Raw genomic sequence first — 19,668 nt, 5'->3', positions numbered from 1 at the left:
TATTTGAAAGGTTCCAGCATCTGTTATTAGAGATTTTATTGCCTTTTTTCCTTGTGTGCTGAAACAATTCAGTATCCCAACAGCAAGTTAGATAATTCTAGCCAAACATGAATACTCTATGCTGAGTAAGAATGTATTTATTTATGCCTAAATATGGCTGCCAGGTACATTTCTAAACAGAGCTGCATCTGTCTCAATACTGGAGGAAAATTGCAAGAAAGTTCCCTTTGCAGGAAGGTAAACTGAGGATAGGAGTTACTGTGCTATTTTTCTATAATAATTTAATCTTAAAAGCAAAGGCAAAACCAGGGAGTAATTACCCCTCAATTCTTAGTATCTTCTCTTTCTAAAGAAGTGAAAGTTTCTGTTCAGACAGATTGTGTTCTATGCCTTGCATGCTACCTAACTGCATTGCCGATTCTGGTAGCATCTGGGCACCTGTCCCTGGTCAAGGAAGAGAAAACATCTGAAGAAAGCTGTAGCCATTCTATCCAGACCGTGACATACTATATAGGTCTGTCCTACTATATGGCAACTGTGAAGGAAGCAGACTAACTGAATTAATAAAGCCATAGTTAGGAAGTCCTGCTTATGCCTCAAAGCATTTGAGCCAATTAAATGAAGTATATGACAATCCAGGCTTTTAGAAAAAACACTCACTAGCTACAATTCTAAACAATCTAATACATGGTCTGCATACGCTAAACATGCTTAAAGACATCTGTTCCACATGAACTTTAGATTTCATTAAAATAAAGAGAATGAAAGAAAAATCAGTGTTGTAAACATAATGCAGCAGAGCAGCTTTGAACAGCTGTTCCAAGTGCAAATTTCAGGTTTGCATTCATCCTCACTAAAACCAAGCATACCAGCATTTCTACTGGGAGCATGAGACTGAGCAAGCAGCAAAACCTGCAAACAGCTTTATTCCTTTGCCCTCCTTTATGCACCCCTAATGACTTCATTATTACATTTGTCATATAATCAATACATGGTATTTCATAAAACAAAACAAATATTCACCTGTTTCATTTTTGCAGCAGCTCTGTTTGAAAACAAAACAGCCCTATCTTTTTGGAAGCAGGCTGGACAAATCTGCAGAGCCTTCGTATAAGAGTCTTCCGCCTCTCCATAGTCTGCAGATGCAATAGGACAAAAACCAAAACCGACAATTTATTTCAAATGCTAGTACATTCAGTGAACCACATGGCTAAGATTTCTTTGGAAACATTTCTCAATATATGATGTGATATTAAACCGGAATCAGTAGCTGCTCTCAGACAAAGTGCATTACTAAGTAGTACATAGATTAATGACAATTAATTATTGTAAAATCAACACCCTTGTAAAAGCAGAAATATAGTCCTGAGCTTAATGTAACAAGTGCAGCATGATGTGCATATAATTCTAATCCCTGAAATTGTTTCATCCTATTGGAGTACCAACCTTAGAGGTAGAATCTCTTTAGATTAGGCATATCCTTTATCTGAAAGGAAGCATGTGCTGAAACACATCACTGCACTGATACTTGTTCAAAGCAGCTATGGAGAGATTTTATTTACCACATCATCTTCAATGACCGACTTAAAGGTCAGTCACCACAAACCCATTATCAGCTGAAGATCATCCGTCATCAAGTCTGGTCTAAAGCAAGGACCAGTGGTAAACCACATGGGATTATCAAATTATTCATTTTCTAATAAAGGTAGAGTCAAGAGTGAAAAGGTGGTATACTGACTCTGAACAACGCCCTGCCAGCTGACAAGTGCATTGTCCTCAAAACAGAGCAATTCTTTCTGTGCACATTAGCTGGTGACCATTCAGGTGCTTCAAAGGTTGTGTATTTCTAATTAGTAAGCACTTTGGCAGGCACAGGCACACTGAAAAGATCTGCCAAAGAATCTGTCAAGAAGAGGCTATGGATGAGACTTCACAAGATGATTCGGCCAGCATTACAGGCATGCTGCTTTCATGGTCCGAGTAGTTCCCTTCTGCCGGCTCTGATGCTTGCCCAAATTGGTAAACCATTCCCCCGGAATCTTGCTCTCTTAGCACACGCTAAGAGACCTCCAACAGAAAGGCCACTGCCTGGTTATCCGGGTGTACTTCTGGGAAGGGGAAGTTACTGGTTTGTGTCCCTGCTGACTGACGAAAGTTTGAATCTGCATTTCCTGGTTTCTTTGTGAATCCTCCAGCCACCAAAACATTAAATGAAAGGCAGGTGTCAAAATCACTTCCCCCTTTATGTTTTTTAATTAAAAGCATTGGCACAGGTATTTATTACTGACCTCAACCCTGTTGTTACGTATTAACTATGTTCAGAACATGTCCAGTTCTGGCATAAGCTAGAAACTCACATACCTCTAGATTTTATTTTTTTTTAATATATGTGTGTGTGTGTACATGTACAGCTCTATATATACACACGCATACATGCGTGTACATCTCTATATACACATAAACACGTATATAGATGTACATGTAAGTACCTACAGCTGTACATACATGTGTGTGTATATATATATAAAAATGTCTGTACACACACATACATCAATAAAATGTGTAACAGACAGAGTCAGTGGATAAAAAGAAACATGCAAATGTACAAAAGTATGAGAGTGCTACTGAGCCACTGAGTCCTGCATCAATTTTAAGCACATGCATTAGCAAAACTCGAAGTGTAGTGGAAGCCTTATTTGATTAGTAAAAGAAACCCTGGCACTTGGAAGGCAGTCAATTCTGTATCATGTTCTTAGATTTAAACACTTAACTTTCATTAGAATCCTGCTTTAGTAATCCAAGTCTTTGTGATTTAAACTTAACTCTTAAGGAGGTCTACTATCTCTTTCTGTTCTCCAGAGCTGGATAGAAAATGATATAGATGGTAGATTTGAACAATGATAGGTGTGAGATCTTCCTATGGGTTTTCTGCAACATCACCCCAATGGCTAAGTATTAATTTAAGATTCCCTAACATCCCATATGGCGTTAAAAGATTATCAACCCACCTCCTTTCTTGAACTGCTCATTTCCTTTCTCCTTCAGCGTTGTGCTCTCCTTTCTTCTTTTCTACAAAAGGAAAGACAATGTCTCAAAGTATTTAATTGAAATGAATAAGTAGGTCAGCTGCAGTTCCAAATAAAGTATGAATGGAAGTCAGAATAAAATATAACCTGAAGAATTTTAACTACTACCAAGATCACTTGCTTGTCGTCATTGTGACATGATATACTTTATATATCCACGAAACACTGGAGTATAACAACAATGCAATTAAAAAGCTCCAGTTCACGGACAACAGTATGCAGAAAGAGCATGCATAGTGAATTACATGGTTTAAACTAATATGTTAGCTTTTTAGCTGGCTGTCTGCTTCTCCCTTCCAACTCAGTTTAATTCAATCAGTGCAGGTCAACTAGGTAGAATATATTTTCGATGTAAAGTCTCAGAAGTTTTGCTTGAAATAATTCCACCTCAGAAGTCCACAGTTACTTTCAGAGATGTACAAAGCATGTTGAGCTGACTGCATCAGAAACAGGTCCATGGATAATACCGCCCTGAAAGATTTCTTATGCAGAGAGTGACTGCATCAGACCCAGAGACAGGAAGATTGTTCTGTTATGCAGTGAAAATTGCACATGCTGAGCAGAGTTGTGTTTTCAACCATGAATATCTTAACAGTACTCTTGGCACAAGTGACGTTGACATGCATGTTCTTAGCCTTTGACACAGAAAACACAGGATGTCATCAAGCCATCTCTTCAACCTGTTTACAATGGAAGTCGTTCACATGCAGACATACCTCACACAAGTAAAAACAAAGCAGTGTAAGAAAGACAGTAACATCAAGAAGCAATGCTCATGTTCATGAATCATTTCTATGGTAGAAAAACGATCATTTGACCACTGATTTTGCCCCCAACACACATGCATACACAAAGGACTTAAATCAAGGTGTCTATAAATTACAGATCATTGGGCAATTAAAAAGCCAACACGAGGAAAAGGAGCAGTTTCCTTTCCTGCAGATTGTGTAAATCAAGGATTAATGCAATTATCAATATCGCACAGAACATCTCCTTGGAAACAGCTAAATATAGTACTCTTTGTGGAGCGCTGCACCATCTCACAGCTATGCCAAGTAGCTGACAAACAATACAAAATCAGAGGTTCTCTCCTCTTGCTTTTATTGGTTTTGGAAAGTAATTCACCCGACCATTGTCACCATCTTAGTAATAACAGACCACAATGCTCTGAAAACTAGGCTCAGGGGAATGGCATTCAGTTTTGACACACAAAATTACACAATAAAATATGATCTGACCCTTTCGATACATGCCTAGATCACTAGATTTTTTCCTATCGCCTATTAAATATGTTTTCTAATACTCATTGCTCCTCACATTTAAAAAAAAACGAAACAAAACCATAGGTCAGACAAAGCATGCACCGCTATTTAGAAACTAGCCTTCCTCCAGCGTGGACTGACAAATCTACACAAATCCTTCCACAACGTCACTTGCACCAAGGTACGTAAGCCAGTTGGTGCTTTTTAAATATGAGCATACAAACAAATTTGAGCACTTAAGGCACAAGCTGCATTAAAAGCACAGATTCTTTGTATATATGCCAGATTCTGCTGTTCAGCACAGGGAGTACGTAACTGCATTTGAAAGCTGTACCTGAACTTTTGAAGTGCCACACAGAACAGCTCCAGCAAGGTCACTGCCACACGTGCAGTTGCCCCTCTACAGAAAGACATTTTTAAAACATCTTGAATGCATATAGAGTGAAAGCACAACAGAAGCAGTTTTCATACCAGTGAACAAAATAGCCAGATTTCAGCAAAGAACAGGTTTGGAGATGATGATCCTACTGGAAAACATGAAAGACCTACATAGACAACCCTCATTCAAGATAAGAAATGCTTGAAACGCTAGCCCTACTGACTTCATTGCTCATGACCTATTTAGAACTGGCCTTTAAGTGCCATTAACTGATCCACTGTTGCGTAAGGTAGAGTTACAACTCTACAATAATGAAAGAAATTTTTTCATATAAAATAAGAACTACAGCATGGTCACAGTACTCCTGATGCAGAAACCCTAAAATCAAGGAATACTGGATGAAAAGCTCTACCTGTATTAGCATTATTTTGTTTAATTTTATTAAAATTATTACAAAATAGTACATGTTTACCCCAGTTAAGTATTAAATACTAATATAAAAAGTGATTTGCAGCAAGAAGGCTTCAGGAGAATAAGCTTTATATTAGAACAAAACAAAACAAAAGTAAAAGGAACAAAAATAATTCTTAAGTTGTGGGATTCCTTCTCAGGTAGCCAAGAGGATTGTGACCTAGAGCCTCAACAGCACAGAAGACAGACCAAGGTGGCTGTGTGGCCATGTTCGCTGGGGAAACATGTGCAGATAGAAGTTCTGAGCAGCTGAAGAGTTTAAGGACTGGCACACTGGGAAGCTGGTGATTCATACAATTCTCCTCCTCCGACAGCCTGTTCCTTGGTATGTCTGCTTGCCTGTGAATCAAACTGCATAAACTTGAAGGATAGAGAACTATTAGTCACATAACTGTTACAGACATACAAACGTCAGTGAGAGTCTTGGGGTCACTTCTGACTATTTGACCAGAAAAGGTGTTGTCCAAGCATGTTTCAGAAGCCAGCAGCATTGTTAAGAACACCGTATATGGTTTTGCAGCTTACTCAGCTCCCCAGCAAGCAGCAATGCAAGCAATGCAGTCCTGGTTCAAAACCAGTATTTCTCTTATAGCTTGACCAACATTTTCAAGATATCCCTGTACTACAGGTTTCAGGCTGTCCCTTAAGTTCCAAACTGTACAAGTTTTCACGGTATTTTTCAAACAGGTAAAGTCTATAGGGTACCTCATGCATCCTTCTGTATTTGTATTTCAAGTATGACCCATAAGCAATATATAGTAGCACACTATCGCTAGCAGCAAATTGCTCTGGCTTTTCCACAAAATGTAAAACCATACACATTAGCACGTCACATCCTAAACACACTGTATTTGTGAAATAAATACACCATTTATTCCTCCATATATACATTTTTTTAAACAGAAAATCATAACACAAAAGCAGTGGAAAGTCAACTATTTTGGATGAATTTACATTTAACCTGAAACGACTGCTCCAATGGATGCTGTTAGAATATGTCTTCTATTCAAACTCAGAGTAAAAAAAACCAAACAAACCACAACCACCAAAAACTGAAGCGCTGTTAGCAGACATAACCTTTTCACTCAGTATGCTGCATTTCCAGTTTCGATGGAGAATTGCAAATTGACTGGTCATCAGTTTACTGTGATCATATCAGCCCAGAGTGAAAAAATTGCAAGTGACTTGTCCTTGGGACAAATTTTGCACAATGTCATTTCAGCGTCCCCACCCCCTAATTTTTCAGCAAAAGATTTAAGTAGCTGCAGGGCAGGCTAGCCTTTCCTCAGTGAGGGAAGTAGGTCAGACTGAACTCCTAGAATGCTCTGCCTAAGGAAAAGATATCTTGACCCACTACGTTTCCTGAGGCTGATCATATACGACATTGGGGTCAGGTGCAACTTCCCCAACTTACACTCCGTTATGATTTTCTGCTATTCAAAGTCAGCCAAATCTTAAGGGGGTTTTTCTGCATATTTTATTAACACAAAGATGGAAAATTCCAAGTGGCAGGCATTAATTTTTGATGTACGAAGTAAAAAAATTGTTTTTTAAAGTCCAGAAGAAATAACTATGTTTAACTAGTAATATGATTCTTAAAGGATATGATTAGAAATGTTTACAGATTTGGATACTGAATTCCAATCATCCATATTCTGAAGAAATTAGGGTCTTAACATAAACCTGCCTGGCAAGCAAGAGGTCCTGCAAATTAAGGCCTGATCTGAAGCAATGCGAAAAGACAGCTTGGCCTTCTGAATAAAGTACAACAATTCAAAAGAAAGGCCACCAAATACAGTCCCCAGACCTCAGCTACTCTGCCAAAAAACTCAGGGTTAAAAAATAAAAGCACCAGAGTATTATTCTACTATTAGAGAAGAAAGCAAGCTACACATTTTCACAGTCTGTTTTGGAAGTAACCAACATAATAAAAGTGCTGGAAGTGAAATCCTTAAATATAGCTGGTGAGAGCTGAAGGAGAAACACCCTCAGTTTGTAATGCTTCTACCAGTGCTTCCTCTGGCTGTTCCTATGCATTTTATTTGATCAATTGATTTAACTTTGCTAGGGAACTGTTCTTGGCTCCAGTTTTGTCAAGAGCAGCAAATGCGTACTCTCTTCTCTGTAAGGCTATTTATACAGTGTGACAACGCACATCTGCATCTCATATACCCTTTGGTAAGGTCACCACGTAGCAGCCAATTTAAAATTACTGGGGTTCAAAGGGTGCACAGAAGCAAGGAATTTAAATAGATACGGAATATATTTTTCAGCTTCAAATACCAATTCTATTTCTAAGTCATCCATTAGTAGTCATCTGCTTCCCCCTGCAGTTTTGTGAAGCTATTGCTGCATCATGCATTCAACGATTTGAACTTCAATTTAAGGTTGTAGTCACTCAAAAAATCCTTGCTAGAGTTGTCACTTGAAAACGGTGCCAAAGCTGCCCTCTACACTCAAGAGGCAGAGTAATAAGCATTGCTAGACTCTGGCCGATTTCTGCTCGTTGTAACTCCATGGTAAAGATGCATTAGTCTTTCTGCTGCCAAAACACTACCTTTTCCTGAAATTGTAAGCAGCACTTCCAGAGACAATAGGTCATATCCATCCTAGACAGTCAGTTTAATTTAACACGCCAGACTAACTGCGACTATTCCTGTGTGACAATACACGCTGTTCAGTCATTCCTGTTCCAGAGGCAACAGCCTCAGGCAGAAAAGTGAGGCTGACCACTTATTCCATCACCACCACGAGTCCAAAAGGTCTCAATTTGACAGCATCAGCATCTTCCACAGAAATACGAAAATGAATATAAGACTAAAATCAGATGGCAGCACTGAAAGAAAGACGAAGGTATACTTTTCACTCTTTCCATTAAAGTGCCATCCAGCAAAAGACTTTTTCTAGTTTAAAAATGTAACTCAAAGAACTATAAATCACACAGGGAGATTATAACTCCAGATTTTATCCAGGTTCTTCTCACCAGCACTTGGAACTAATTACCCTAGCAGATACAGATATGCTTCTCAAATGTACTTCTCCAAGCTTTGATTAATTCAGAAAACATAACAGTATGCTTTCTTCTATTTTGCAAGCCAGAAGACAGGGCAGTTTTAGTCTAGCAATCCCTCTTTTCCTCCAATTTGACCAAAACAATAGCATATTTAGTATTGCTGCTGTACTGTATACAGGATTCAGGTTATTAAAGTAGGTCATTTGAATAAGGGTATCACCTTTTATTATATTTCACAAGATTGCATTGTGTGGCCTTCAAAACCCAATTGTCTTGCAAGTTTTGTTGCTATACAAAATAATTTTGAATGCTGATGAGAACTGTTAACAAAAAGATATATTCCTTATTGGTATTTGTCAGTAATTTATGTAAAAAGTGTTACTGCTGTACAGTCAGTTGGATTGTCTCATGTATTAATAATCTGGGTTTTCTGGTCCAACCACATAATTCTTTCCGGAGACCATCTCCAAGTGATCAGCACCTGAGGACTGCTCCAAAAAATGACTTGCTTCATTGTACCCTATCTTCCAGTTTGTACCTTAGCTTTTATTTTGTAAATACTATAGAAAAAGCAGCAACTTTGACAGAGTCAAGGTCACTATACTATATTGGACAGATGGAACCAGGGAAACACCAAATGCTGAAATGAATGACTACACCTGAGAAGCCATCTCACAAGAAATCCCAGATCAGTTCTTCAACCCCTGGAAAAGCAAATTCTATACAGAAGCCATAATTTATGGAAGAACAATGGGATCAACCTGAAGCATGGGGAAGAAAGGGTCAGGAGGGGAGCAGCTTAAAGGAGATTTCTTGATTAAGACCATGTTCTAACACATTCTAGAACTTCTGGAAAAAAGGAAAAAAAAGAGGAAAAAAAAGAGGAAAAAAAAGAGGGAAAAAAGGAGGGGAAAAAAGGAGGGGAAAAAAGGAGGGGAAAAAAGGAGGGGAAAAAAGGAGGGGAAAAAAGGAGGGGAAAAAAGGAGGGGAAAAAAGGAGGGGAAAAAAGGAGGGGAAAAAAGGAGGGGAAAAAAGGAGGGGAAAAAAGGAGGGGAAAAAAGGAGGGGAAAAAAGGAGGGGAAAAAAGGAGGGGAAAAAAGGAGGGGAAAAAAGGAGGGGAAAAAAGGAGGGGAAAAAAGGAGGGGAAAAAAGGAGGGGAAAAAAGGAGGGGAAAAAAGGAGGGGAAAAAAGGAGGGGAAAAAAGGAGGGGAAAAAAGGAGGGGAAAAAAGGAGGGGAAAAAAGGAGGGGAAAAAAGGAGGGGAAAAAAGGAGGGGAAAAAAGGAGGGGAAAAAAGGAGGGGAAAAAAGGAGGGGAAAAAAGGAGGGGAAAAAAGGAGGGGAAAAAAGGAGGGGAAAAAAGGAGGGGAAAAAAGGAGGGGAAAAAAGGAGGGGAAAAAAGGAGGGGAAAAAAGGAGGGGAAAAAAGGAGGGGAAAAAAGGAGGGGAAAAAAGGAGGGGAAAAAAGGAGGGGAAAAAAGGAGGGGAAAAAAGGAGGGGAAAAAAGGAGGGGAAAAAAGGAGGGGAAAAAAGGAGGGGAAAAAAGGAGGGGAAAAAAGGAGGGGAAAAAAGGAGGGGAAAAAAGGAGGGGAAAAAAGGAGGGGAAAAAAGGAGGGGAAAAAAGGAGGGGAAAAAAGGAGGGGAAAAAAGGAGGGGAAAAAAGGAGGGGAAAAAAGGAGGGGAAAAAAGGAGGGGAAAAAAGGAGGGGAAAAAAGGAGGGGAAAAAAGGAGGGGAAAAAAGGAGGGGAAAAAAGGAGGGGAAAAAAGGAGGGGAAAAAAGGAGGGGAAAAAAGGAGGGGAAAAAAGGAGGGGAAAAAAGGAGGGGAAAAAAGGAGGGGAAAAAAGGAGGGGAAAAAAGGAGGGGAAAAAAGGAGGGGAAAAAAGGAGGGGAAAAAAGGAGGGGAAAAAAGGAGGGGAAAAAAGGAGGGGAAAAAAGGAGGGGAAAAAAGGAGGGGAAAAAAGGAGGGGAAAAAAGGAGGGGAAAAAAGGAGGGGAAAAAAGGAGGGGAAAAAAGGAGGGGAAAAAAGGAGGGGAAAAAAGGAGGGGAAAAAAGGAGGGGAAAAAAGGAGGGGAAAAAAGGAGGAAAAAAGGAGGAAAAAAGGAGGAAAAAAGGAGGAAAAAAGGAGGAAAAAAGGAGGAAAAAAGGAGGAAAGGAAGTTTTACTGTTTATCCCAGAACTGAAAAAATCTCAGGTATAACTCAAAAATACTATTTCTCAAAGATCAGTTTCACTTAATTCTTACAGAGTTGCTAACAAGATACTAATCAAGAATCTCCTCTACTAGAGCTGCGTTCCTTGTCTTGCTGACACATTTCCTAGTGTTAAAATAGAAGTTGAGCATGATTACAGCCTGCTGTAGCTCTAATAAACATGCAACAGCCCAAAGAAGGGAACTGCTTTTGAGGAATATTAAATATTTATTCTGGGGTCTTACAGCAGCTAGAAAGGAGTGTTCTACATCCAAAATAAAAGCTTACTAGGCCAGGTGCTTAAGTCTTTGCCAGACAAGGCCCAAAGAACAAGACAATATCTGTCACGATGGAAGAACATGAGGGATTCAGAATCTTGCTGCTGGATAAACTCATAATTAACGGGTGTCCCTCCAGAAGAGGAGCGGGTCAGACTGAAACAATTACCATGTAACAGCTGTTGGGTGTCTTCTGATTAATTCTGCAGACTAGACCAATGTCAAAGCCATCACTGTCAAGGACAACTAACCAGAAAAATCTGTTTGCAATGCATCAAAAGCAATTTACTGCTCACTGCCTCTGCTGAGGCAGCAATCAGCATGCTTTTGAAATAACCACAAAAATCTTAGAAAGTGAATTTTGTTTCAGGCTGCTTAATTCTTAAAAAGCACAGAGTTGCAAGTCCAGGCAAGCAACCAGGCTCTCTGCTACATCTGTTTTAAGAATACGTATTGCAGGTTTGTGTCTTAATATCCCTTCAAGTTCATATTTTGCTTCATTGTGCAGAGACGACTTCTTATGGTATCAGTACTGGAAGTAATTCCTGTTGCTTAAAATTAGAAATCTCACTGTATGGGGCTCTCAAAATATAATTGAGAGAAAATACACAACCACTTGCTCCTTCACTTTGATCTCTGCAGCAGCTTCTGCATGGGTGAGAATTTCTACTCAGACCTGCTACCATGAAAGCTTGCACATACGATACACATAAATACACAGAGCAAGGACTAGAATCTGTCTTTGCATCTTCAGAATAAATTAGATGCTTTGTTTTCTATGGCCTAGTTATTGGATAACACTGCTCAAAAGAACTGATTTATTAAAGCTGCTAAAACATAACAATGGGCTTAGTTAAAAAAGAAAAAAACAAACCAAAACTATTAAGGTGTAGCTCCATAAATTTGATTTGAGCAGGGCTAACAAAGTTCTTCTTATGACTGGAGTACATAGTTTATGGTTGGTGCTGCAACCACAGTTCACAGGAAGTTTTTCTTATTTAGGCGAGTAGTCTAATTGAAGAAAATCCATCTACCCCTGTATGCCATCACAAGGCTGCCATTTGATGTCTACTTTTACCAGCGCTGCCCTTGATCTAAAAATACAGCATTATTTTTCATCTGAATCATTCCCTGTAACTGGTTCACTGCACATTCAGAGAGAGGTGTGCTAGCACAATGAAGGAGGCAGCAGGGGGCTGAGAATAACTGATCAAGGACTGCCTAAGTAGCAAACACAGCACTGCTGCTGAGTGTCTGGTCAAAACATAAACAGTCAAATAAACAAGTTCTGAATATTTCTGCATCATTTTCTCCAGCTGCAAAAGAAAAAAAAAAACAAACATGTTGCCCTTCTTCTCAAAAATGACCTTTTGAGTAATTGGAAGGAGGCTTAAAATGTTTGAAGAACTCTAAATAAATGGATGTACAGTAGCCGTTTTCAGATCGTAACTGCAGTATTTTTTTCTTAAAAGCTGCATCATTTAACAGATTCTTTTCGTAATCAAAATATATAGAATGTTTCACTTTTAAAAATAAAATAAAATTTGTAGCCATCAATTCCAAATATTGTGAGGAAAGTTGGCAGTGGCAATTCAGGAATGACTCATCCCCATGGTTTTCTACACAGAGAACATCAGGTGATGCAAGGTAAGATCATGCAAATGGGCTACTTCAATAGTTTTAACAACTGCTGTAAGCTTCTAATTCATCTCTCATTTCTGGATTTCTCAAGCTCTTCTTATAAGAGATACCAACAATATTTTGTTAGAGAAAAAAATAGCTATATTTTAAAGACTGCTTATATAATCCACTCAGAAAGCTCTCTATGGAACATAAACGAAATTCACAATATTATTGCCAATCTAATATTTATGGCGATACTCAGAGATGCAATCCCTCCATTTCATTAGGTATAATCATAAACCAAGCTGAAAGGTACAATTACTCAACACTACTGGAAATAAACCTAGAGAAAGATGAAAACTGCAGCTGTCTCCATACCTTCTCTAAGGAAATCTTTCCAGCTTTAAACAGTTACTATTTTGTACTCCCATAGCACCTTTCAATGGAGTTCCACAAAGCTGAATGCAAGTATTCAACATCCATGATTCTTTCGTTCAATCTACAGAAGGCAAAAAATTATGTGCAAAATTAAATGATTACCTAACAATACAACAGAAACAACAGCAGCATGAAAACTAAGACACCCAATTTCCAGGCCTGCTGCTCTTTCCAGAGTTTAATTCTACGACATAACTTCCCCCCAGCTTTTAACATTTTGTCTATGAAACTCTCAAGCTGCCTTCAAGTTATAGGCTGCTGCAGAAGCCTCACCGTGACTCATGATGACAATGTTCCTTGTAAAAGCAATAAATACAAGTAGAAAAAAGGGATTGTTTAGTCTAAACTGGAAAAGACACAAGGGCAACATGATAGTAGTTTTCCTATGTACGCTACAGAAAATGGAGAGGGACTCTTCCTGGAGGCATGCAGAAAAAGAAGGGCAGTGGTCACAAGTTGCAACAAAGGAGACACTAATTAAATATGTGGAAAAAAGTTTCCACCATGAGGGTAGTTAAACACTAGAACAGGGGCCCAGAGAGGCTGTGCAGTCTCCAGGCTCTGAGATGTTTGCATGGCTGTGGGCAAGGTGATCTAATTTATGTAACTTTCAGCAGGGGGTTGATGACCTCTCCAGAGGCCTTTTTGGGGCAAACGATGCACCAGATAACCTCTTGATATCCCCCACCCCCACTATTCCTTATTAGATCTCAAAGTATTACCACTGGCAAGCATCATTATGCCCATTTTACAGATGTCAAAATTGAGAGACACAGAGAGAGAAAGAGAGAGAGAGATGAAGTGATTTCCACAAGGTGAAGCAGCAGACAAGTGTTACATTTAGTCTCATGCCTACCACAAGGAGATTATATTCCATGTTCCACTTCCCCACTAGTCCCATATTGCTTTTCCACCTCAAGGAAATTCTACATTAACATGACAATCTGTACTACAGATGAAAAACTACCTTTTTGTCTTCACTGATGTCAGAAATGCCACCCTACCAGCAAGGGAATTATTTGAGCCACAACTTGATTAAATTTCTTTATACTGGCTTGTAACAAACACTTTAGATGTTTGGTTGCCTCTGGCATCTTAGCTCTGCGTATTTCTGCCCCTCGTTCTCTATTTACAGTAGCAGGCAGTAAGACCATGGCATAGTCAAGTTACTACTTGCTAAGCCCCTCCCTCTTTCCAACTTTTTTGAGCAACGTATAGCCAGCATTTATTTACTTATACAACACAGACAGGGCTAGCCAACAGTTAAGAAAGTGTGGTCCAGCTTTACCAAGTCAGTTGAATTAGAAAAGATCACCCTGCCTGTACAAAAGAGTAATAAGCCCTTATAAATTCAATGAAACATTCATAATATTTTAAGCACTTGAAAAAAAAAAAAAATTTATATGACCCTTCATTTCTTCTTTTTCATCAAATGCCTCATTTTAGTAGTACTTGTCCATTACAGTAGTAATTTCTTCTACTGCTCCTGGTGATTTGGGAGTTTCCAGAATAAAAACTATACAGCTACACAACACACTATCTTCCCTTATGAAGTAATGCTTTCCTAAGATGCTGCCGACCATCTCTTGTCAGTTACCATTCCTTACTCCACTCTCTCCTTCCCTCATCATAATCAGTTATCCAATGTTACCGATGATCCAAATTGTGCAGCTAGCCTTTCAGTAAGGACTTCTTTTATTAAAACAAGATCTAATTCATGCTACAGGACTATAAAATAAAGTTTGAAGTCTTCCCTTCACATAAGTTACAATATGTCAGAATTTAATCTTTTCCCCAACTGCCAAAGAATATAGTAGTACTTTTTGTCACTATTTCAATTTTCAGTACAAGTAACTGCTCATTTGGATAATTCAATCAGATGTTAAGAGGCTGGATCAGTTCTTTGAAACACGATCTGTTCAAGAGGCCAAGCTATATAACTTGTCAAAAACAGAGTGTTAAAAAAAAAAAAAATTACAGCAGTTGTATGTTGGGATGCAGATTTTAGTTTAATATCTTTACTCCCCCACCATTTGCAACTAAAGTTGAAAAAAATTAGGAAAAAAATTCCATAAATCAGTAGAAAACCTTCCACCATTTGCTATGAGAACGTAATTACCAGCAGAAATCACCACATTACTCAAGTGACCAGAATCTAATCCCGAAAGTGATGTAACAAGTTTTCTCAAAGTTAGGAAAAAAAAAGTTCTATCTTTTTTTCTAACTAACTACTTGATGACCATGATATCTTAGAACCCTGAAAACTAACTGCCATCAAGTGACACCACTGAGGGTCAAAACAACTGGTTCACACTGACTTATGGGGGAGTAAACACTATTACAGAGGCTGTCGGACTTCCCCCAAGACCTATTTTGTTACTCCCCACATTATCCAGTTTGTTACCCAAGCGCTTTGTCCAATGTAACCGCACTGAAAGTAAACAAAGCCACATATTTAATGTGCTTTGTTTGTTTAAAACTTAAGCAATCTATAGGGATACTGTCAAATTTAATCACCATTAGTTGTATTACATAAACTAGCCTTTCAGATATTGAACTATCCTGAAACCGGCTCTGAGTTTTGGAAAAGCACCTTGCAGCTAATGAGGTGAAAACAATGAATGCACACAACTAAGTAATGTGAAACAGGGAGATTTTTGTTTCTTATAAACTCTCTGAGTCACAGTAACCTTACACAGCGATGAAAGGAGACAAAAATCTGCAATGGAATGTGATGATTAAGAACAGTGAGGAAAGCTAACAAAAATATTTGTTACCTAAAAGAAGAAATTAAGAATAGTAAAACTAGACACATAAGAGAGTTTTAAATGTCTATTTTCATGCCGGTCACAGACCATTCAGAAACGTGACACTGAAAACACATCTTCTTATATTCAATACTGGTACTCTGGATTACCTGTTTTTCTTCCTCTGGCATATCTTTTTCTAGTTCTAGTAAGTATTCTTCATCTGGTTCTGTCTGCTTCCTTGAGCTATTCTCATCATCCTGTAAATTCCCTTCATCATCCAGCATAGGTTCTTTTCCCTCAAAGGAGTCGTGACAGTCATGGAAATACTCATCTGCTGTTATGGGATCTTTGGCTGAAGATGGTGCGTATCCACTTTCAGTGTTTTGGGGATTCTGTGCATCTTTGGGGCCAGTCTCTGAAGACTTCTGATCAGAAATCTTTAAGTGATCAAGTAATTCTTCAGGTGGACTTGCATCTTTAAACTCTTCCATGTTGGACTCCTTGGAGGGGTTAGGTTTTTAGAAATGAGAAAGAAATAACCCTCAGTAAGTATAATGTAAATGCCTTGTCAGCAAACAAATCTCTAAAGTACTTAATAGTACTCTTTCATCACCTGAGGGAAACTATTGTCGCTCAGGGGAGGGAGCAATTTATACAGGCATCTTCTATGCGCTATACAGCGACACGGGGCCAGTACGCTGTTCCCATAAATACGCTAATTCACAAGCTCGGATTCCCAGGACCGGCACGCCACAGCACCACGCTACGGCTTTTCCTCTGCAGGGGGACTGAAGTCACACACACAGGCCTCAGCACCGCCTCGCCCGCCCCGGTCCCCTGCGCACTGCGTGCAGCGAGCCCCCCCCCCGCCACCCCAGGCCCGGCCTGCACCGCGCTCCCCTTCAGCCCCATCGCGACCCCCCAGAGCCAGGCCCCAGGCAGCCGTTCCCGGCTCTGTCATCTCAGCGCTATCCCGCCCCCTGCGATAAGGAGCCGGGCTGCAGCCGGCGCCCCCCATGACGCCGGCGCGCCCCCCCCCCCCCCCCGGACCGGACCGGACCGGACCGGACCGGACCGGGCCGGGCCGGGCCGGGCCGGGCCCACCCCGCAGCACCCGCCCGGCCCCGGCAGAGACCTGCGCCCTCCTGCCCTTCCGGCCGCCGCCGCCCGCGCCCTCACCGCGCCGATCGCTTCCTGCCGGCGACAGCCAATAGGAGGAGGCGGCGCGCAGGCTGCTGGGATTTGCAGTCTTGCGAGGGCGCGCGATGCGCAGCGCGCGCAGTGGGGGTGTCTCGCGCCGGAGGGGAGCGCGGGCCCCCTCAGGCAGCGGGCGGGAGCGGAGCGGAGCTGAGGAGCGGAGCGGGCGCTTCGCCCCGGCCCCGGCCTCTCTCTCCTCGAGGCCGCACTCGCGGCTGCGTGGGGCGCTGCGGTCGAGTGTTTTAACGCGGGCCGCTTGCACAGCTCTTCTGCGCACCTGGAAGGCGGTCTCTTGTGGTCGCTTGGGCTCACTGCAAGGTTAGAAGTTGCGCCTTGGCACCGCCGCTGTGGTAGCAGCGGGGTCCGCCCCTGTAAGGCTGCGCGCAGGGCAGCTCTGAGGACACGGGGAGGCTGGAGGCTGCCGCCCCGGGGCTGCTCAAGGGGTCAGGCGCCTTTGAAGCTATGGGAAGTCCCTGGGCTGGTAGAGCCCTGCTGCAGGTCGCCCCATCCGCGGCAAGGGCGCGGCTCAGGCTCCTCGCCAGGAGGCGGTTAAGGGACGGGGGGGTGCGTGGTAAATGAAGCACAGGGCACAGGTAGGGATGATGCGGGTGGACAGCGGGAGAGGTGTGGTCTCGGGCAGGTGCCACCTGGCTTGAAAAGACACATCAGGGTAAAAATGTGGTCAGCTGAAAAAATAAAAAAAAAAAGACGATAATAGAGAGGAAAGTCTTGGTAGATGGACAAAAAGAGGGATCGTATCTACAGCAGCAGATCGGTGATGTTGGCTCAGGTTCTGTTGCCTGCACTACTTCAACCTAGTGGTTCATTTATCTAGCGAGTGGCTATGCAGCATGCATGTGATAGCTGTATCACTTCTGAGGCACCGTGAATTGGTTGTTTCCCATATGGACTTCAGTTTTGGTTTTTCTATTCCAGTGATGTGAAAACTGAGGTCTATGTATCACGCACTGGAATAAAATTCCCTTTCATATTGTTTTGCATGTGTTCCTTCTGTACCCCACAAATGTTAATCCCCAAATTTTGAAACAAAACTGAATTTTCACAAGCTTTGAATTCAAAGGCATGTGAAGCAATGCCTTTTTACTGAAAATCGCTACGGCAAGCCAAAAGGCAGTTAAGGCATATTCTTGTGAGGTTTTCCTCGCACTAGACAGCTTTTCAGTAAGCAAGTTCTGATGAAGGATAAAGTCCAAAATGTTCCTCTAAATAAGTTCTTAAGTAAGTGCCCTAATTTAAGAAAAAGAGCCCAATATCAAAACTTAACAATGACCAAAAAGCCCGTGCACTATATAGGCTGTTCCAGATTTGGGTTAGGTAGAATCTGTTCTGATCAGTAGGACATGGTCAAGGAGTATCCTCAGAGAACACGGGTTCTTAAAAACAGGAGGTAATCAATCTTTTATTGAGAGGGCGATTCTCTTTCTTCTTTCCCTTCATACTATGGGGAAATATGCTGACTGTTAAAGCCATATCAGCTCTTTTGGAGTTACCAGCCACCACTGTTAAATTACCAAGAAAGTGTTAAATCTGGCAGAACTCCACTAGTGGACTGAAATGTGTCTATCCCATATGAGGGTGCTGAGGAGGAGGTGCATCTTTAGAAATATTTTGAGATGTGTCCGACTTCTGAACTTCTTCTAACTGGCATCACCAGGCTTTGATTCAAGCCTGAAGGGCCTGTGGGATGTTTGGCATTTCAAAGTTGGGGTAGAAATTGAAGATTTGGATGCCAGATTCATTTTTGGTCTTAATTTGTTTGATCACTGCTTCTAAATGAACACTGCTGATGACTGAGGCTGTTGGTGCCAGTGACGGATGTGGGTATTAATGAGAGATTGCAACACTTCGCAGTAAGTTGGCAAAAGCATGGCTAGTTGCAGTGAAAGCAAACAGGAGCTCTATGGCTGATTTTTCTCCCTCTCTCTCTGGATGAATAAGTAGATTCAGCATTCTGCAATATCCCAGCTGCAATGATTTTGCCCACAAAAATGTGCCTTTCTGCTGTTCTGCTAGCACTGTGTAATTTATTCTGTCTTACAGAAAATATTTCTGAACCTTCACACTGTCCTGTTAAATATCATGTCATTTGAAAAGGGAGAAGGAAATTACAGCTGTGGTACAAAATCAATCCATGCAGTTTTGAATTTGGTGAAATGCTATTTAAATCTCCTCTGGCTGTGCAAAGAGCACAGGGGTTTGAATAAGTTACAGTGTTTCATCCCCAGAAGGAATTGAACTGGTAAGAATAATACTGGGCATCAGGGCTCAGCAACCCATCCAGGGTGGTGTGCTAGCCTTTATTTTAACTTTTGCAGAAGACAGTTTATTTACCGGCAAAAACTCTACAAGAATTGGACCTGCTTAGAAGTTTTGAGCTGCTGCTGATCAGTGGTAAGATACAACCTTGCCTCCATGTAAGGCATGGTTTTCTAGCTTCCACACAGTTCCAAACTTAGTGGGAGCCAGGACTAGGAATGTTTGCTTTTCAGGAATGCTGTGGTTCCCAGTTCTAGTCCCCGACCAGCCCTGTTGCGCACCATCCAAAATCTATCTGCCGCCTTTGGCTCCTATCCCGTGGGGCTGACTGACAATTTTTCCTTATCATCACATTTTTAAATAGAGTTGATGAAACATACTATCCTATTGACTTCATAGGAAGAAGTGTGAGAAAAATGAGCAAATTTTACCATATACATTTTCTGCCTGCATCTCCTCTGATCTGGATACACTTTGGGGCTCCCTGAACTTTATAACTGGAGTCTATTCAGCATTTTATTTCTTCCAACACAACATAGGGGAAAAGGTGCAACTCCCCAGAACCCCTGTTCCCTGCTCTCATTTAGAGGTGATTATTCCCTTATGACTCTTTACCCTAGATCTAGCAAGAAGGGCAAGCTTTCCCATGGCCCTGCTTTATTAAAGATGGGGATGTCCCCAGCAGTCCTTTTTAGCTGAGTGACCTTT

At 41.0% G+C, this 19,668-nt stretch overlaps 1 protein-coding gene across 3 annotated transcripts in view; it reads right to left on the bottom strand.

The window, feature by feature from the left end:
• TTC1 (tetratricopeptide repeat domain 1) overlaps window positions 1-16,697 on the bottom strand; it is a 35,545-nt gene extending 18,848 nt beyond the window's left edge. For 2 of the 3 annotated variants that reach the window (XM_082323834.1, XM_082323836.1), the window contains exons 1-4: window positions 16,622-16,697; window positions 15,654-15,986; window positions 3,009-3,069; window positions 1,024-1,136 (exon numbers count right to left, since the gene is read on the bottom strand). In XM_082323834.1, coding sequence (XP_082179960.1) covers window positions 1,024-1,136; window positions 3,009-3,069; window positions 15,654-15,977 — 498 coding nt within the window. In that variant the 5' untranslated portion in view covers window positions 15,978-15,986; window positions 16,622-16,697. Of the gene's footprint in view, window positions 1-1,023; window positions 1,137-3,008; window positions 3,070-15,653; window positions 15,987-16,099; window positions 16,335-16,621 lie in introns of those variants that run through there. The other variant, XM_082323835.1, reaches the window with a different exon arrangement.
• Between the last annotated feature and the right edge of the window lie 2,971 nt (window positions 16,698-19,668).

Source organism: Platalea leucorodia (genome assembly GCF_965183815.1).
Source record: "Platalea leucorodia genome assembly, chromosome: 11".
Lineage (NCBI taxonomy): Eukaryota > Metazoa > Chordata > Aves > Pelecaniformes > Threskiornithidae > Platalea > Platalea leucorodia.
Note: the sequence above shows the minus strand (reverse complement) of the source record. Positions and strands in the feature narration are given on the sequence as shown.